This window comes from Sceloporus occidentalis, unplaced genomic scaffold (genome assembly GCF_023333645.1).
Source record: "Sceloporus occidentalis isolate IW3139 unplaced genomic scaffold, rSceOcc1.0.p SCAF_5, whole genome shotgun sequence".
NCBI classification, from domain to species: Eukaryota; Metazoa; Chordata; class Lepidosauria; order Squamata; family Phrynosomatidae; genus Sceloporus; species Sceloporus occidentalis.
Genome location: NW_028316985.1, coordinates 57,537,194 through 57,557,339, shown reverse-complemented (window position 1 = coordinate 57,557,339; position 20,146 = coordinate 57,537,194). Strand labels below are relative to the sequence as shown.

At 38.5% G+C, this 20,146-nt stretch overlaps 1 protein-coding gene across 1 annotated transcript in view; it reads left to right on the top strand.

Annotated features, from left to right (window-relative positions):
• The window catches only part of HMGA2 (high mobility group AT-hook 2), a 184,958-nt gene that overhangs the window by 145,146 nt on the left and 19,666 nt on the right, over nucleotides 1-20,146 (top strand). Inside the window, exon 4 of the mRNA XM_089527183.1 lies at nucleotides 12,552-12,584. Coding sequence (XP_089383309.1) covers nucleotides 12,552-12,584 — 33 coding nt within the window. The remainder of the gene's footprint in view (nucleotides 1-12,551; nucleotides 12,585-20,146) is intronic.

Below are 20,146 nucleotides of genomic sequence, written 5' to 3'. Positions count from 1 at the left end.
CCACTCATTGCCACTGGAAAAGAGTATTCTGAATTTACAATGAATGGTAATAATGGCTGGTAGAGGCCTTTGAAGGCAATTCAGAATACTTGGATTTTGTGATAGAAGGTTGATGTGTTGTTGTTTTTTAAATAACCTTTCCTGATATAAATTTACAGGTTGTGCTCTTGTTGAGACCTTGCATAGAAATAGCACTCTGCTAGTTTGCAGAGAGAATTAAGGTAGACCAAACAGGGTGGGGGTGAAGTGTAGACAAAGCTGTAGCTGTACATCATTCCAACAATGCTGAGTACTTTGGCAACACCCAAAGAAATGCTTGCATAAGGAGGTCTTGGAGACTTTACACAAGGTAGTAAAAGGTAAAAAACACTTGCATAACCAGCTGGCTACAAAAATATAAAAGCCCCATCTGGATTCTGGCCAGAATATTGTTTCTGCATATTGGCGATGTACTATCAGTTTTTTAAAAAACCTAAATTAAGAGAGAAAGAAAATAGATAATAGTAGTATCTACCAACAAATAATTATTTCACTGTATCAGCTATCTGCAGATGTGTTTGTAAATCTACTTACAAAATACATTCTTTATGTATTTTAAAAAATATTAGCACACAAGAAAACTGCATATGGGATGGTTATCCAACTCTATAGTTTTTGTGAAAGTTCTCTATGCTGACAAGATAGATTAATCAAACATCTATTGCCAAAACAGGACTTGAAAATGTGGGCTAATGTTTGATATAGTGAAATCATTATAATCTGCAGTATTCTTTTACATTTATGGTACAGTTTTGTACGGTGTTCTTAAAAGTAGGCCTCTACTTTTCAAGTTCAATGGGAGTTTCTCCTAGGAGAACATTATAACATTGTACTGATAATCTTATGCTCTGATATGAGATGAAAACATGTGAAGAAAAATTATGTTTTGAATCAGGGAAAAATAAATGTATACAATAATAGTTAAATAGATTCAAATGTAGATTGAGCTAGGCAATAATGCAGCTGTCTTTACATGCAATCACAAGAGAACAAATGAAGCCAAAAATGACAACTTGTCAAAGCTTTATCACCAGCTCAAAAGCATAGGAGCCAGGAAGGATATATCAACAACCATTCCAAATAGGCAGAGCAGCATCCCTGGGGTGGTGGCAGGTAAAGGGGCGGGTGCCCTTTGGAGAGCAATAGAGAGAAAGATTCCACCTTTTAAAACTAAAATACTCATATTCTTACTCTATAGCTGGAATCTTGGCCTGTTGACTATGCTTGCAACATGTTGGAAGTGTTGGTTGCATGAACGGGATCTTTGTGGGAATAAATTTGGACTGGGAGAGAGTAATCCATCAAATGATTGGAAGGCGGGGAGTATGGCTATTCTCCATAACTTTATAAATAAAAGTAATGTTTATATTGCATTTGGCTAAAACAGTGTTACACTCCCACAATGCAACTTCATGAGATTCTGTGGGTTTTTCTATAAAACTAGGTCCAGCAGAAGTTAAGAGGATAAGTTTCATAAATCCATAAATGTCATTTGAATGATCCTTCTTGTGTCATTGGTATTAAAATCTATGAACATAGCCAAGTAGAACAAAAAGGAGGGTGGGGGGAAATTGAAATTATACAGATTTTGCCAAAATTCTCCACAGATTACTACTGTCCTGTTTTATGAGTCTTATACAAGTACTATAAAATCTCCGGGATAATGAATGTATAGTTCATATGTTAGGATGGATTCCAACCACCCATGACTTTCTGTGTTCACAGAAACCAGGGTGGGTTTTTAATTAGAAACAGGAGGTACTAAAAGCAGAAATCTTGACCTTTTGTTCTGGCAAGTAAAGCACATACTACTTCAGAAAAAGAATAAACGGGACTGGTACCTTGGTCCTATAAACCAGAGGTGGAAAAGTGTTGCTTTCCCAGTATGTTGGAACAGAATGCCATAATGGTGTTTGTAGGCCAAAAACATCTGTCACCTCTGCTACAAACTGTCATTGTGTCAAGTCTAGAAATAAAAGTAACTTGGCTTCCTTCTCCAACTTTACTTTCACATAATTCTCTTTTACCCATATGCTATGTTCTGCCTAGCTTTTCCAACCCTGGTTAAAAACAGCCTGGGCACACTTCTATATTGGTTTTGGGAAAGGTGGTTAAAAACATTTGCCCTTTAAATTAGAAATATAAAGAACAGAACACTTCCATTCTTTAATGCTTTGGGGGTTCCATTTGGTTCCAGTTTGGCATTATTTATGTTTGAGATCTGGATTTTGACACAAAAGTAGCAAAATTCTTTGCATATGGCATTAAAAGCAGGTGGGTTCTTTTTTTAAAAGGGTTTTTTTTAAAAAAATGCTTTCTGCAGCTGTTTTGAGAATATTTCTATTGAAACCAAGAAGGAAAAGACAAATCTGAAACTCAAAATGTTTCAGTTCAAATGCAAAAAGTAACCCAGTATTGAAGATCCTTGGGATAAAAAGGGTGTTAGCAGTTGGTCGCTTTTTAATGCCTGTCAGACAACCACTTGGAATTTCCCACTCCCTATTATACCTACTACAGTAGAGTCCCGATTATCTGACATTCGGTAATCCAACATTCCGGATTATCTGACTGTCAGATAACTTAGGGGTGTGGCTTGCCTTCCCTCCTCAGGGAGCCCGAGGGCTCCCTCCGGAGAGAAGAGAGCTAAGCCGTGAGGAGGAGGGGCGCAGGCCGTCGGCCCAGGCCCCTTCTTGGTGTGGCTTAGCTCCTTTCTGTCCCCAATGGCGGTGCACGCTTTATCCGACATTTACTGCTATCCGACTATCACTCGGCCCGTTTATGTTGGGTAATCAAGACTCTGCTGTATGTTGTTTTGGTTTTGTTTGCAAATTTTTAAAAGGAAGGGAGAAATTTTAAAACACTTTTCAACACCTCTAGAATTCTGCCACACCACGTTCTGATCTGAAAACCATCTGGAAAATGTAGGATCACAAAATCAAGAGTGGAATTTGAGGCAGATTCTGTAACAAGTTCTTGTTTTAAGAAATGTGTGCACTACATTTGCTTACTGACACTGATTTCTTTTTCCTACTCCTCACAACAGTAATCTAATAAACAGAGGTAACTAAACTGTTTAAAAGCAGTGGTTCCCTCATTACCATTCACACAAAAGCTTTAGTCAAGGACCACATTGTCCTATGATGTTCTCACCTAACCATATCATTCTGCCTCACCCCATCAGCCTCAAGAGTTTATCTACAGTGAAAATGGCATCAAACTTATATTACTGTAATGGAGATATGCTATTCAGTCTGTGCAATAGTGAAGACCTGACAATCCTAACTCCTCCACCCTGCAACAAGTGCTAGTAACCATCATTTAATTTTGGCTGCTTTGGAAGCAGGGGTTTCATATGGGGAGCATCAAGGATGCAGGCCACCCCAGGTGACATCCACTGCTTCCCTGGCAGAAACAGGCAGTGGTATTCACCTGAGTCCCTTTAAAACACTGGAGAAATTGTGTGTGAGAGTGGAGTCTCAGTGGGGGGGGGGGGGGGAGAAGAGAGGCCCCAGGATTTTTTTTTTAAAAAAAATAATTTAAATATTATAGCTCCATTCTCACTTACAGATAAATCAGTGTGTGATCCGAATCGATGGATCGATTCAACAGCGGAACATGGTTCCACTACATTTGCCACTATCGCATTTTTTGCCTCCAAAATAATCCACTTGTGGTTCCCATTCACAAATGAATTGATTCAAAATAATTCGGTTCCAGCCGGCCAAAGGGGAAATTTGAATCGATTCTAATCAGCATGTGGTTCACACTTGTGCAGATTTGATTTATTGAAAAAGAAGTGGAAAAAAATCAATGTCAAAAAGACGTACTTTAAATGCGTCTAGCGCGTGGCCACTCTCTTGGAATCGCTTCAGCAATTTGGATTAAGTGGGAACCAAGGTTGTTTGAACCGGTTCAAACTGATTCACAATCTTGTTTAAAAGGTAGTGGGAATGAGGCCTATAGTTTTAAAAAAAATCACATTTTAAAGCATTTAAATATATTTAAATTTTTTCTTTTGAAACATCACATCTTAACAAATTTTCACTTTAACTACATGAAACTATGTACATATAAATACATTTAAGATGTGCATACGATATTGTAATTTAAAGGTATAATTTTAATTTTGTTAGCTGATTATGTCTGCACTTGCATTGCAGAAATAATACAGTTTGACACCGCTTTAACTGCCATGGCTCAATGCTATGGAATTCTGGGATTTGTCTATTTTTGTGAAACATTTAGCCTTCTCTGTCAGAAGTGCTCTGGTGCCACAACAAACTGCAATTTCCAGAATTCCATAGGGTGAAACCATGGCAGTTAAAGTGGTGTCAACCTGATTATTTTTGCAATGCAGATGCAGCCTATGTCACAACTATTATCATTACATTCAGTGATATACCTAAATTGTGATTTATGAATAACATTATTACAAAAAACCTCACTGTGGTATGGGAGGAGGTTGAGGACACCATGAATTACTGCACTGGGTGATTACAACTATAGTGATGCCACTGTTTGGAAGATAAGGGACTATCTGTCTGGGTGCTCATATATCTCTCATGTTCCACAACAGCCTCGTTTTCCCTGGAGAAAGTATGCCTATCCTGATTAGTCACCAAACACACTGCTGAGTATGAATTAAAACGTAATTGATGAATCCTCCCCCACCACAAGACCCTGTTAATTTGTATTTTGTGTACACCACATAGCACATATTCCAACCATTCCTAACACTCTCTCCAAACTTGGTGCATCCAGACCGTTTCATGTGGTGTACTGACAGACATAAGTTATGTTTTCTTCTTTGTTGTCTCTGTGCTTCACACAAGTGTGTCTTGCACCCTGCACAACACCACATTTGGAATGTTCTAGAGCTGAGTAATCTTTGCAGGAACCCTGGGTTTTCATCTCTGTTATGCATAGACCTTCTTTACTGGTCAGTTATAAAGGTCACATTGCATAAAATGCTTTGAGTACTTACAATTTAGAATGTTAAGCACAGTAAAAATGGTGTTCATTAACAGCCCAGATTCTGGAAAAGGTTTGCTTCCTCCAGTATAAGCAGTCAGCACAAAAAATGTTTGGGTGCAGAGTTCACACTTTTCACACTTTTCTTTTTCTCTTCAAAAGTGTACCATTTCCCCCTGCACCCAGTTCTCTCAATATCCCTTCCTTCTCTTAAATCCGCCTATTTAAGCACTTCCCATTTGTCCTGGAATGTTCTGGAAATTTTACACACACACAAATACTTTAACCTTCTCCTCAAATAAATACCTGAGAATTCTATATTTCTGCATAATTTATACATGGAAATGCAAAGCAGTCAGGATGGAGCCCTCAGCCTTTGCCAACCCAGAGTGTCATTCCACCTAATCATTATATAAAAATCCATTTTTGGCAGGATTGTTTGGTTTAAAGCAAATGACTTAAAAAAACAAAAACAAAAAACAACATTCATAGCTTTTTAAATTGATTATTCTTTTTTTAAGCATGGCTATTATTACTGTTTTCAATTGCTCTTGCTGAAACAACAGTGACTATTTGAATTTAAATATTTTAACTATAACAGTTTATTGGCAGTTATTCAGTGTCAGTTGCTTCTTTTTAATCACTTTATTTTTAGGGCAAGAAATGCCATTCAGAAATATATCCTTCAGTTAACATAAATTCAACCAAAAGAACACTGAGAATACTTTGTATGTTTTATTATATATAGTCTACATATATTCAGATTTAATAGGAATAATAAGCAGTAAAAACTGGTGTTTTATTGAAAGATGTGCATCATATCAAAGCCTAATAACTTGGGATTGTTAACGTTGGAAAGCATTAAAACATGGTTGATCAAACTTTATAATACATAAAATAATGATATTAATATAATAAGCAGGATTCATTTTCTTTTCATTAAAACATTAATGCAAAACAACAACAAACAAACAAGCAAACAAACTGGTTTAAACAAAAAAAGGTTTTGGTTTTGATTCTTGACTCCCCCCCCCCCTCCAACCCTGATTTTTGGTTAACTGTTTTGCTTGTTTACTTGTTTAAAAAATCTTTAGCGCATATTCTTCAGGATTCAGTAATGTTGCACTGGTCTTCCTGACATCATCAGTCAAAGAAAGGGTAATTTCAGAATTTGGACACTTTTTTTCTTTGGACTACATCTGAAGCCATGACCACAGACTGTGAGATTATGCAGGCAACATTTGGTAATTCCAAACCCTGAAAAAGTTACTTTGGGGGTTACAGCTCCAGGAAACTTGCAGTCAGCATGGCCACAAATGCTATCTGGATATTCTGGGAATTGTAGTTGAAAAAGTTTTACTTTTCCAAGCTCTGGTCATTTTCCCCATGTATATCTGTTACAAATCTGAGCTGGTCAGACTTTTGTCACCCTTCCTGACTTGAATGTTGTTGCCACAGGACTGTGCATTTCCAAAGTCCTTGCTTTTTAAAAATAATTTCAGTCATTAGTGAGCCTTCTACCCTATTTCCTGCTGATTACACCTGTACACATGTTTACTCCAAAACCACATCAAATCCACAGACATTCTTCTAAGCTGACTGCTTTCTACTGCTCAGAAATCCCCCAATTTCTTGGCCGAGTACCCTGCATTCATGTGACTCCTGCACACTGCAGCTCAATGAAATCTTCTAAAACAGCTGCCAGCCCACGAAATTTTCCATGAATTAGGTCCTGACACTTCAATGAGAGGGAAGACAATGTCTGAAATGAGGCCAACCCTGGCGAGCTGCCTAGTATGTGTCACAGTAATTCTACCAGCTGCCCTGCTACACAGCACTTCATACTTTACAGACCACCAAGCAGAGATCCCTGAATACTTCAATGCTGTTTGGGGTTGGAGCTGACAGTATGTTTTCTCAGCCCCTGGCACCCAGTGGCTCCAGACTGGACCCAGAAAGTTTTTGTGTGTGTTTGTTTTGGTTTGTTTTTATTTTTATGAATGGCTGTAGAAGAGGAGTCTGACTGAACTGAGGGCACAATACTACAGCCATTCATAAGAAAAGCAAAAGGAAAACATTGTGCTTTGAATGATTGGATGCAGACCAAGGTTTATATGAATCTTACTCATTCAGGATTTTTGCTGTCTAGAATGCTGACAGCAGCTTCGCCAGCTAGATTACAGTTTGCAATTTAAAAAGTGTTGACTTGTCAACTTAAATACAGTTTGATTGTATTTCTTCGAATCACTTTTACTTTCTTTTTTTCCTCCCTTCTCTCACTCTCTCACTTTTTCAGAGTTTGGAAATGCTTTTTCCACGACAACTCCCACAATTCTCCTACTACCATTGGCCCTAGTGGCTGGTGGATTTTGGGAATTATAGTCCAAAAAAGGAGCTTTCTAAAGCTCTGAAATTTCCCTGACCATTTCATTGCAGCCTGAAAAGAGTAAGACTGCAGAAAGATCCCTAATGTACATGTTTCCATCAACATACTGATCCAGAAAGAACAGCAACAACAAAAATGTACTCTTTCCAAATTAATTATGTGGTTTCAGGTTTTCTAAGGGAAAACTGCCTGACTCAAATGATTTTAAGTTTTTAAGCAGGGAAGATTTAGCTGCAGCTGTTAACATACAACAATGGAGAATCTTGCACTTGATATATAACATGGTGTGGCTTTCGGGTGGGGGAAGAATTGTGTGGGCTTTCCTTGAACTGCTAAAGAGTGGCTATGAATGAGTGCTCTGTTTGAATGAGAACTTTCTTTTGGCAGGGCTGGAATTTATTCCGCAATTCTGGAGTGTCTCCTTCGCTGATGTCTGTGAAGACTTGCTCCATGTGTTTATTGCCATATACAAATTCTGTGTTTGTTAAAGTTTCTACTAAAAGCCTATTCAAATATTACAGACCCCACATAAAGGAGGCTAAAAAAAACTTTCCATAAAAATACCGCTACTTCTGCAGACTGGCATTACATGTAGGGACCATAATACTGGAAAATGTTCACCATATTCTGTCTACCTATTTGCATGGAAGGTCTTCTTACCATACTAGTATCCACCAGGGTTTGTGTGTGTTATTGTTGTGATCCTCTCTTAGTGCTTCATGCTTTCATCTTCACAACTCTCTTCCACTAGCTGCTGCTCTGATGGCCTGTAAAGCCTTATAAGACTCCTGTTAGTGATGATTTATAAAGCCCTATGTGGCTCAAATCCAGATTATCTAAAGGACCAAATTCTCCCCTATGAAGCTGCCTGTGGTTTGAAATCTTCTAGAGAGGTTAGTCTGGCACCTTCCTACTGATCTTTCAAAGCAGTTTAACACTTTTAAGGGCTGATTGCTCAGGGGGAAATGGAGCCTTTCAGAATGTGCCATACTGTTTATTTGCTGTTTCCTTTTTAGTGGCCTTGCTTTCAACTGCTTTTAATTCTATTGTTAGCTTGTGTTTTCAGTTTTTGGATTATACAGATTTTAAAACTGCATCTGTTTTAAACTTTGTAAACTGCCTTAAGTCCTAGATTGGGAAAATAACAGGACATAAATAACAATAACAATTCTTATTGTTATTTGTTGTTGTCAGATCTGAGCCATAGATAGTAGCCTGAAAAGCTATGGTTACTCAGATAGCCCCAGACCAAACAGCAAGACCTGTAATGCCCCTTCTTGCCTAGAATCATAGAGTTGGAAGAGACCACAGAGCCATCCAGTTCAATCCCCCTACCATGCAGGAAATCACAATCAAATAATCTTCGACAGATGGCTACAAGCCTCTGTTTAAAGACCTCCAAAGAAGGAGACTCCACCACACTCTAAGGGAGTGTGTTCCACTGTCAAATAGTTCTTACTGTCAGGAAATTCCTCCTAATGTTAAGGTGGAATCTCTTCTCCTGTAGCTTGCATCCATTGTTCCGTATCCTAGTCTCTGCAACAGCAGAACACAAGCTTCCTCCATCCTCAATGTGACACCCCTTCAAATACTGAAACAGGACAATCATATCACCTCTTAACCATCTCTTCTCCAGGCTAAACATACCCAGCTCTCTAAGTCTTTCCTCATAAGCTATGGTTTCCAGACCATTCACCATTTTGGTCACCCTCCTCTGGACACTCTCCAACTTGTCAACAACTTTTTCGAATTGTGGTATCCAGAACTGGACACAGTATTCCAGGTGAGGCCTGACCAAAGCAGAATAGAGTGGCACTATTACTTCCCTTGATCTAGACACTATACTTCTATTGATGCAGCCTAAAATCGCATTGGCCTTTTTAGCTGCCACATCACACTGCTGATTCATGTTCAACTGCTAGATCCTTTTCACACATAGTCTCGTTAATCCAAGTGTCCCCCATCCTATATCTATGCATTTCATTTTTCTGCCCTAAGTGCAGTACCGTACATTTCTCCATGTTGAAATTCATGTTGTTATCTTTGGCCTAGCTTTATAATCTATTACAGTCATCTTGAATTTTGATCCTGTTCTCTGGGATATTAGCTATTCTTCCTAATTTGGTGTCATCTGCAAATCTGATAAGCATGCCCTCTATTCTTTCACCCAAGTAACTGATAAAGATACTGAATAGCACTGGGCTCAGGGGAGAACCCTGTGGCACCCCACTGGTCACTTCTTTCCAGGATGAAGGGGACCTATTGTTGAGCACCCTTTGGGTTTGACTAGTCAACCAATTACAAATCCACCTAACAGTCACATTGTCTAGTTCACATTGTCTAGCCTAGGAGGACTAACATCCATTTTATGTGGGGGAGGGGGTCAGTCAAGAACTTGAGAGTACTTTACTGTCCTCGGACAGGGTTGTGAGATCATTTTTTTGCTACAGTCTGCATTTAGCCAGTCAACAAGAAAACAGTAGTGGATGCTACCCAAGCCAAACATAGAAAAGCCCTACTCTCCCCCCCCTCCTCGTTCTGCCAATACTTTCCCCTGCATTTCTTTTTTCATCTGATGTCTCTATCTTCTTTTCTTCCTCCTCACCTAGTAGGAATCTGTGGAAAGGGCAATTTGCTCTTGGAGAGGCCTGAACAGATCACCTGTACAGGGTTGCATGAGATTTGGCTGAGGGCTGCAGGTTGTCTACCATTGCCATGGGAGATGCAGCTCTGTAGTTCAGCAAGTGAGACTGATGCACACAGAGCTGAAGGTTCTCCTAGTTCTAGCTCAGGTATTTCCTGATAGTAGTTTTCTGACTGGTTGTAATAGTCACATAGCACACATTCTGGCCCATCCTCTGAGATCCAGAGAAATAGTTTGGAATTCATGTCCAGTTGACTGTAACCTAATAGATGTTGAACTAATGCTCATGAATAGCTTTTCCCTATACTTGGAAGTGTACTTGGATTTAAAACTGTCATTTTTGGATCTAGGTTTAATGCTACTGACAAGGTGCAATTATGTTGGCAATTCTGCCTTATGATGTAGATAAATTTAAAGTTCAGTACAAGATGCATATTCTCTGCATCAGGAAATTCTATGGTAATAATGTCCAAGCAAGCCATCTGCAGTCACCCAGGGTTCTGTTCTGTAGCTTAGTTATCAAAATAGGTAATACTCAGGGCTCACACTGTTATTTAGTGTTTGCTGAATACAGCAATCCAGAATTAGTGCAGCTCTACTTGTCATTTCCAAAGTGGAATTGAGGGAAGCAAAGTTTAACTGGTTGTAGAGAGTATGGAACTGGTGAAGATAGTGTGCTGTGAAATAATGTGCTTTAAAAGTGGGTTCAAGCATGAATGTGAAAGTGAAGAATGAATTCAGTTGGCAAGAAGGGGAGAGTGGCTGAGGAATGGCGGTAGTATTCTGCCCAAATGGAAATAATTTTTTAACGTGTGAAGTAATAGGTAAGAAAATCAATTTCTGAATTTGTTTCCCTCACAGCTGTGTAGGCACAGTTGTCACAAATTTTCAAATAGAAAAGGATAAATGTTGTAGATAGCTTTGAATTTTGATTTTTAAAAACTAGTATTGGACAGTAAGAGGAGATGTGGTGTAGGTATAAGATCAGGGTCAAAATAGGCTGATGGCAGCTCTGCTAACTTGTGACCTAGCAAACTAAACTTAGCTCTGCTGCATCCCCAGCCCTCATCCCAGCCATGCATTTGTTACTTATTAGATGTTCTATATCTACTCAGTTTGCAGTAACAGTCAGTAAAAATGGAGGTCTTACTGAGAGGGGATACCATATATAGCTAGTCAACTGCATTTGGTTTGCTGAGTCCCGAGTTGTGCTTTTACGCATTAAGAAGCAGACTACATTTTTAGTAGTGCTGAAACCTTTAAAAGATCCAGACTGTCCACTTTTTCATTTGAATTATAAGGGCAGAGTAATGGGAGCTGTAGTGTTTTGGTAGCATGTCTAAGGACTTGAATTCTGGATGGTTCCAAAAAAATCTGTTCTGAAGTTCAACTTCCCTGATCTGTGGTGGCATATATATAAGTTGACCTTTTTGTAAGCTTCTTATGTGGTGACTGAACGCTTCCAAGTTAGTCTTCATCTTGTTAAAGTGAAAAGAAAACTTGCTACAAATATATTTTTAAAAATATTAATCCACACCAAACATCCAAATACAAGTAGCATACAAGATACAGAGGATGGGGTAATGTAAATAAAACTAAATGGCTTCAAAAACATCCTATTAGCTGCACAGTATATCATTTTAGGATTCTGTACAGCATTACTCAACTGTTACTAGAATTCTGTAAACAGCAACAGAGCTGTCTGAATATCCGCTGTGCCAATATTCCCCAACAGATGAACAAAATGGCGAGACTCCTGTTTTAGCAAAAGCATTAGGGGGAAGGAACCAAATCTTACGATGTTACGTGATTAGGGATAGTGCGAGGAAGAGTTAGAAAGAAACTTGGTTAACATTAATAAGATATTTTGCGGTTGTGTAAAGGAATACTATATTTTTGTTGGTTAGAATGCGTAACATGATGTAAGAGCTTGGGCAGACTATTTAGTAAGAGAAGTGATCGATTCTAAACCACAAGAACACAAGGAAGTGCTAGTTTGGGTCAAGAAGACAAGAAGACAACTATTATTTTAAAAAGGTTTACGAATACTGAATGGTATGTGTATTAATATTGTTTGTGTATTGTTTTCTTTATGTGTGAAATAATAATAAAGACTATTTGAAAAAAAATATTCCCCAATAGTAGAAAACCCTATGATAGAGTCTCCATAAATCAGAAATGACTTGGAGGCACACAACAACAAGAAGAAATGTCTATCATATATTAATCTCATGCATTGTGTCTTGTTAAGTTACACTAAATATGAAGAATCTGTAAATGATATCTGACTTCCCAGCTATATTGTTGATGTGGACTTCAGCAATGTGATGTTACCCATTCCTGACTAATGTCTTTTACACAATGGAAGTATACAACCATGTAGTTTTAAACAAAAATGTAGTACTAGCAAAAGAGGCCAAGTCTTTTTCCTATATTCTATTTGACACCAGAAAGTAGAACAATCTCCTTTCAGATAAATTATCTAAATTTCACCTCTTTTCTTTTTTGCAGCCACAGCAGGAGGTTCAGAAGAAACCAACTCAGGTAAGTGTATGTGTACATTCTTTGTTGTATGTTAAAATTCATTTGATTCTGCATACCGGTAATACTAATCTGCCTGTGACACTAGTATGTAATGAACTGAAAATTTGTTTTTGTTTTTTAATTCTAGGGAAATAATAAATATATATTTATTCAAATTAGAAGCCAAGTCTGATTTCTATCATGACAAATATCTTTTGTGGACTACAGTCCATTTCAGCAAGCACATTAAATCTCAACAGAGCAGATGTTTATTAATACCTTTTGCTTGTTAAAAGATTTATTTTGTTGCAGAACCATGGTAGTTGCTCCAGATTAATTTACAATGGAGTACAACAATACACTTTTAATATTATTGTCATTGTCAATTGGGGAATAAGAGGAGTCACAAAAAAGGATAAACCCTAAGAAGTGGGGGTGGGGAATCTTTATGTTGCCTATCAACATTCAAGGGTTTCCTGCCCATTAACTGAGATGCTGTGATGTCACAGAAGGCAGGCTGTTATAGCTGCAGAACCCTTAGTTGTGGTGTATTGAAAATGAAAACAAGAGGAACACTCTAAGCATGCCCTCCCAGATTAAAATTAAACAAAGGAGATTAAACAGTAAGAACACTGACACCTTGCATCTAGTTGTAGGTTAGAGAACAGATTCCATCCTAAAACTCTCTTTGGGGCAGGGACTGTAATAATGCCACTGATTCAGTAATCTGCAAATATCAGGGGAGGAAACACTCTGCAGAGACTGTTATCTGAAAACTGTTGTGCCAGCACAGCTGATTAGAAAGTTATGGAGTTTAGTGCGAATAAAACAAGCCTGGATGGAAACCAGGACTATCAACAGTCCTGTGCCTCATTCCCACTGATGATGTGGTAGTCAGAGGCTTGGAGTCAAGGGGAAGAGTAAGCCCCACAATTTTATAAAGAGGATGACATGTTTAAATTCACTGATACCCGTACTGTAGAGCGCAAAGAAAAAGAAATTGTGGAGAGCTAGGAACAGGAAGTTCCCTTCAGAATCTACGTAGTTGGATTCAAAATGTGAGATGGTTGTTTTATAACAACCTTTTGCTTTATGAACAACATACCTGGAGGTTCAAATCAAAATGTCCCAGGTGTCTGCTTTATTAATTGGTTTGCCTACATGCAACCTCAGGACAGATTTGACCAAGATAAAAGCCATATAGTAATAGAGGCTGAAGAAAATGGATTTTATTTATTGCGGTAGAAAGACGATGAACATGTAGTTTAAAAGTGTATACAGTCGTCCTTCCTGATTCACAGTCTTGTGGTTCACATCCCTCAGTCTTTTGCAGATGGCAAGCCAGGAGGGACATAATGGCATGCGTGTTTGAGATGCGCATGCAGCGCAACACATGGGAGCACCCACCAATGAGGCTCCAATATTGGAGATTTTCCCAATTCGGGGGGGTGGGGGGGGGACGGAACGGAACGGATCTCTTGCAAATCAGAAGGGACAATTGTAAATGGCTTTTGAAATTAGAAATGGAAAATGAACCTGTAAAAGAGTTGGTAAACCTATAAGATGGGTCCAAAATTTTGAGCATAATGTTCAAATGGATATATGGGGAAATGTAGTCTAAATATAACAACATTTACTCTGTGTAGTAATTTAAAATAACATTTGCATAAAATTATGTATAGATGATATCTAACTCCAAACAAGTTGTCAAAAAAGACAAAAAATGTTTCAAAACAATTTTGGAGATGTCAAGATAAGGAAGGCTCCTTTTTTCCTATGTGGTGGACTTGCAAGAAGGCAAAAACAATTGGTCTATGATCTATACATTAATTTAAAAAAAAAATTAAAAGAATTAAAATTAAAAGAAGATTTTGCAATGTTACCATAAATGTTTTTGCTAGGTATTATGGATAACAAACTGCACAACAGATATGTATTACATCTTCAGTATGCCACAGAGCCAGCAAGATTGCTATTTGCTCAAACTTTCAAATGAGATAAAGCACCATCAATGGAAGCATGGACTGTTAATATTGCTGAGTTAGCCAAAAACATTAAATTAATATGGATTGTAAATGATTAGCCAATTGAAAGACTGGAAACTGTTAAACGCCTTTTTGGGCAACAAGAAACCTAATGATGTAATAATCTCTGGTTATAGTTGTTAGTAATCCAGTGGGATTAGACAGTTGGATCTATGAAAATAGAATAATATCATCTCTTCCACTACTAGTTTATCACCACAGTTAGGAATGGAGGCATCAGAAACCTATTGCCTCTTAATTTTATCTCCTTCCCCTCTTTTTTGTCTCCTTTTTTTTTCTTTCACTATTCTTTATCTCTTTTTATTCTTTAAAAGTACTCTTTCAATGTATTTTCGAATGTGTATCATAATTATTTTGTTTATTAGCTTGTTAATGTTAAATCAATCAATTAATGCATTTTTAGAAGACTCTAGGAAGTTGTCTCCAATTATGTTTGCCAGGCAACTTTATAGATTACTACTTGAGCCCTTCATTCCTCCCTGTCTATAAGATATCAGCAGGGCCTTGGTGGTCTGCTGACTACAAGTGCTATTTTCCATCCACTACTCCCAAACAAAACATTCCTTGCAATAGCTCACAGATTTCAGCTTGCCACATCTCCTAAAAGCAAGCTGCTACAATTTTTAAACAACTATGGCGGGTTACAAACCGCCATTAAAGTACGGACTCAGTCCGTACTAGGGTTAGGAAGGTGCGGTGCTTCCGCACCCCCCTAACCCTAGTACGGACTGAGTCCGTACAAAATGGCGGCTCCCCTTCCACAAGGGGGCCGCCATGACGACGTCACGACCGCGCCGCCTCTACACGGGGCGGCGCGGACGTGATGTCGTCAGTCCGCGCCTAGGGCGCCCTTTCCGCGGACCAGGAAGGAGCTCCATTTCGGAGCTCCTTCCTGGTTTGCGTCGGCGCTTTGCTTCGCTGGGTGCAGCCTTCAGACGGCTGCGCCCAGTGAAGCAATGGAGAAAGGGGCCAAGCGGCCCCTTTCTCCTTCTCCCCGCCGCCGCGGGGTGTCCTTGGGGCTTGAAGCCCCAAGGACACCCCTTTTCAGGCTGCGGGGAAGCAGCATTTTGCTGCTTCCCCGCAGCCTGAAAAGCGGCGGATCGGGGCCTCAGTGGCTGCCGTTCTGGCAGCTGAGGCCCCGATACACCGGGGAAAGGGGCAGGTGCAGCCCGCCCCAAATGGGCAGTCTATAACCCGCCAGAGTAAGTAATGATGGAGGGAGGCCATTTTATGACTTTGGCCATAAATGATAGTGCCATTTTATGGAAGACAGAACAACCACTTGCAAATTTAATATTAATCTAATTTGAGCAGCAAGTTAAAATTTAGCTCATCACCATATATTATGAATCAGAGCCTGTCTATGTTATGGGATTTTGATATAGTGTACTCTTTGATATTGAAAGCTGTTTTATTTTCTTTTACGTTATTGTTATATTGATATGTTGCTTGTGTGATTTTGTTTTTATACTGGTCAATGACCGAATAAATTTTATTACTTATTTTCTTTTACTTTGCTTTGTGACCCTTGGATACAGAGCATGATCTAAACATTTTAATGTTTAATTAGCAGTTTCTCTTTGGTCTGGCTTATCAATGACAGCAGGATCTAACCAAAGCTTTAGAGATTTAGCATCCACGGTCTTAATTATATTGATTTAGTTTACCACCTAGTAACTGAAGATGATACTACAGACAAATTTAAATTGACTATAATTATTAATTAGGCTAAACATAATGGAAGACCCCTAGGAATCCAATAGTATGCATGCCACCTTTTTGGTATCTTTAAGTGTCACCATTTTTGAACTCTGATAGAGACAGACACTCTGTCTCTCTTTTAGAGCATAGATTTGGAAAAGCATAAGAAAGGAGGCAAATTCTGCAATGAAGATTAGATTGAATGAAAGCCTTGAAGCATCATTTCTTTTTTAATCACCAAGGTCTGCCTGGCTCCAATAAATGACACCCTTTGATCTCAAAGGCTTTTTCTTCTAAGTCTCAGGATCTGAGCCATATAATGATTGGCAACTCTACTTTCTGGTGGCTGAAAAAGGGATAAGCCTGAGAAAGATGTAATGTTTCACAGTGATGAGAGTGCTGCCATAGTTCATTTGCTATTAGTCAGCCTTATTACTCTCTTTTGTTTTGTACTGTACTACCAAAATAGTCTTGAAAGGTAAATAGTTCATGCTGAAAATTAACAAGAACATGAGCTCATTCAGGCTTCCTAATCAGAGCTGTCTGAGGAAATAGTGATAAAATATAAACATAAGGACCACATGGAAGTTCGTGGAGGATAATTTAAATCTTATACTACATTGAGAGGAATCACTTCCTTTTCCATCTGTTTCCTTCAAAATATCCTCACAGATGGTTTTTCCATGTGGCTTTATGGACTGAGTTAGAAATATATCCAGCAATCAAACTTTGAGATGCCATACACAAGCCTAGTACTACCAGAGTGTTTGTTGCAGTTTTTAGATCAACAGCCTTGGTTCCTCTAAACTCTAGACAGGAAGTGCAAAAAGGCAGAAGGCAGAATGCCAGAAATCCCGGAAATCAGAAATTTGCAAGCACAGAGCAACTAAACTATTCTGTATTTGGGGTTGTAGAAGACTTTCCTGCAAGGTCTGCTACTTACACTTACCAGTATCTGACAATTAGATGGCTTATCTTAGATGGAATCCGTAAATATAACATAAGCTGTTCTTGAGAGATGAGGCCTCAAATAAGGCAGATTTTATTTATTTGCAATATGGGTACCATTAAAAAATTGCTTATGTGTTGTTGGGCATTATGTCTTAGGATGTACCTGCTCTGTAGAAATAATTCAGTGTGACACCACTTTAACTGCCATGGCACTATCCAACAGATTTCTGGGATTTGTAGTTTTGTGAGGCACCAGCACTCTTTGACAGAGAAGGCTAAAGACCTTGTAAAATTACAAATCCCAGGTTTTTCAGATGATAGAGCTACACACTTAAAAGTAGTGCATTATTTCTTCAGTGTAGATACATCTATAATATTATAAGATATGCCAGCAGAGACTGTTTGAATCACCCATGTAAAGTAGTTATTTACTACATCATAAGCAGAGATTCCAACTACATAGCTAGTACTTATGGAGGAAGTAGCCATCAGCCAGATTATTTGGAAACATCTGACATTCAGCATTGCTGAAACCCAATAGATTATTATTATTATTATTATTATGCTGCCCAATCACGGGAATCTGGGTGGCTTACAACAGAGGGGATAATACAAAGCATGTGGATTATGGATATATTGATGGGAGACCACTGGGATCCCTGCATGATTGCAGGATTCAATACAGGTATACCTCAGTTAAAGAAATAGACGGATTCCTGTGCATTACTACTATAACAGAAAATTTGGTATCAGAGTAGAAATAATATGGAAAGAATAAGGATAGGTTCCTCTACCACAAAAAAGAAGACAATTCAATATGTTTCAGCAAACCTTTTACCCAAAACTAAATGGTGTGTATATGTGAAATGAAACTGCCAGGTCAGGTAAGCCTTTTGTGAGTGAACAAGATACTTGAAAGTCCAGGGATTACTTATTTCTTTCACCACCCTCCGCTTTTCTTAAGATTTTCATTTTGGTGGTCAAACTTATAGATCTATGCTTTTTCAAGATGCTGGAGGTTGCTGGTCAGGCAGACATACCTGTTTTCCCTTTTTCTTTTGGTTTTGCTCTTCATGTTCAGTAAAAGATTCTGGAGGCAGTAAGAGATTCTTTCTCAGCTCAAGTTGAGGGACAATCAGTAGTCCCTCTTTAGTTACACTTATGCATAAAAAATGGCTAGTAGGTTTTGCTTATGAGTCCTTTCACATTTGTTCATACACACATACACACATACACACACTTAAAAACATGCAACATATGTATCAAAATGGAGTTTTGAAAATCTGTCAAAGCACAGATCCAAGAGCAAACTGATGACAACTCAGGGATGTAATCCAATTAATTTCCCAATTCCAATCCAGATTGTGCTCCAAATGTAATCAATCCTCCTTCAATCAGTCCCTCTCCACATGTTCACCAATTGTCATCCCTCCATTATTTAAATTCAGATAGTCACGGTTCCATATGAAAAATATGGAGTGAAAAGATTGGAAGTTAAAAGCCTGAGAGTGATGGTGGGAGGAATGAAGCCTGGAGGAGGTTGTAGAATAAAGAGAGTAAGGGAGAAGATTAAGAGAGTAGAACTTGAGGCTAGAAGGAAAGAAGAGACAGATTTGGGGATGTGGGGTGAAGGATGGAGCTATGATTGAGAGACATGATGAAGAAGAGAGCAAGTAGAAAGAGGAACTGGAAGCAGAATCTGTGTCTGTGTGTCTCTGTCTGTGTGTATAAAAAGATGGCTTTGGCTTTTTCTTTGTTTTGCCATTTCTGGGGTTGTATGTATGCTGCAGTTGTACAACTTTCCCCCAAACTACACAAACAATAAAGATGTAACTGAATAGGCTAGGAAGCCTAACATTTCTGATGCAACTTAATATAGGACAGGGAGACACACGACAGTCAAATGGAGTCCACTGTCCCTCTTCTATGAGAAAAAGGACTAATACACAGTCCATTTACCTGGAGAAGGACTTGGTATGCAGATTGATAAACCTTTTAACATGGTAGGTGACACACTTTTTCCAGTGTTTCTTTCTCAATCTTTGCTCTTTCCCTTTTCCTACTTCTTTTTCCTCTTACCATTTCTCCTTTTCTCTTTTATTGCTGGAGAAAAATTGACTTAACTCAGTATAACTTCGTTTGAGGAGGGTGAGCAAAGTTTGAATGTGGTGAGCAGCTGCTAAGAATAATTTTTCTTAACCTACGGTAACTGGGAGGATGGCCACAGATCACCAGGAAAAAGTGGATGGGTTAATCTTTCTCTTAATCATACCAATGCTCCCTGTAATTCACTACTTTTTCAGGTAATGAAAATATAACAATATTGTTTGCATGAAATAATCAATCAACTGTTCAGCCATTAGTAACTAAAAGGTCATGCTTATCTCAAAGTACAGTAGAGTCTCGATTATCCAACATAAACGGGCAGGCTGATAGTTGGATAGCCGAAAATGTTGGATAATCCAGAGGGTCCAAGAAAAGCCTTGAAATCACTATGAATTGCAAACGTATTGAAGTTTTATTGCAGTAACAGTGAAAGTAACGTTGCAGTAACGTTATAGGAATAACACTGTAATGTATAAACAGTCCTCTAAAAATGTAAAGAAATCACTGTTCAACAATGTGATGTACAATATGTACTGTATAAACAGTTCAGTCCTCTGAAAATGTAAAGAAATCACTGAGCAGCAACGTTGGATAATCCGGAATGTTGGATAATCGAAGGTTGGATAATCGAGACTCTACTGTAATGAGTAATGAAAAGACACATTACTTTCAAAAAGCAATGTAGAAAAATCTAGCATGTAACTTTTTTAAAAAATGTCCCAAGTTCTGATAAGAAGCCCAGGTTAAGTGCAACTACCTCTACCAAGCTACTGGGCTACA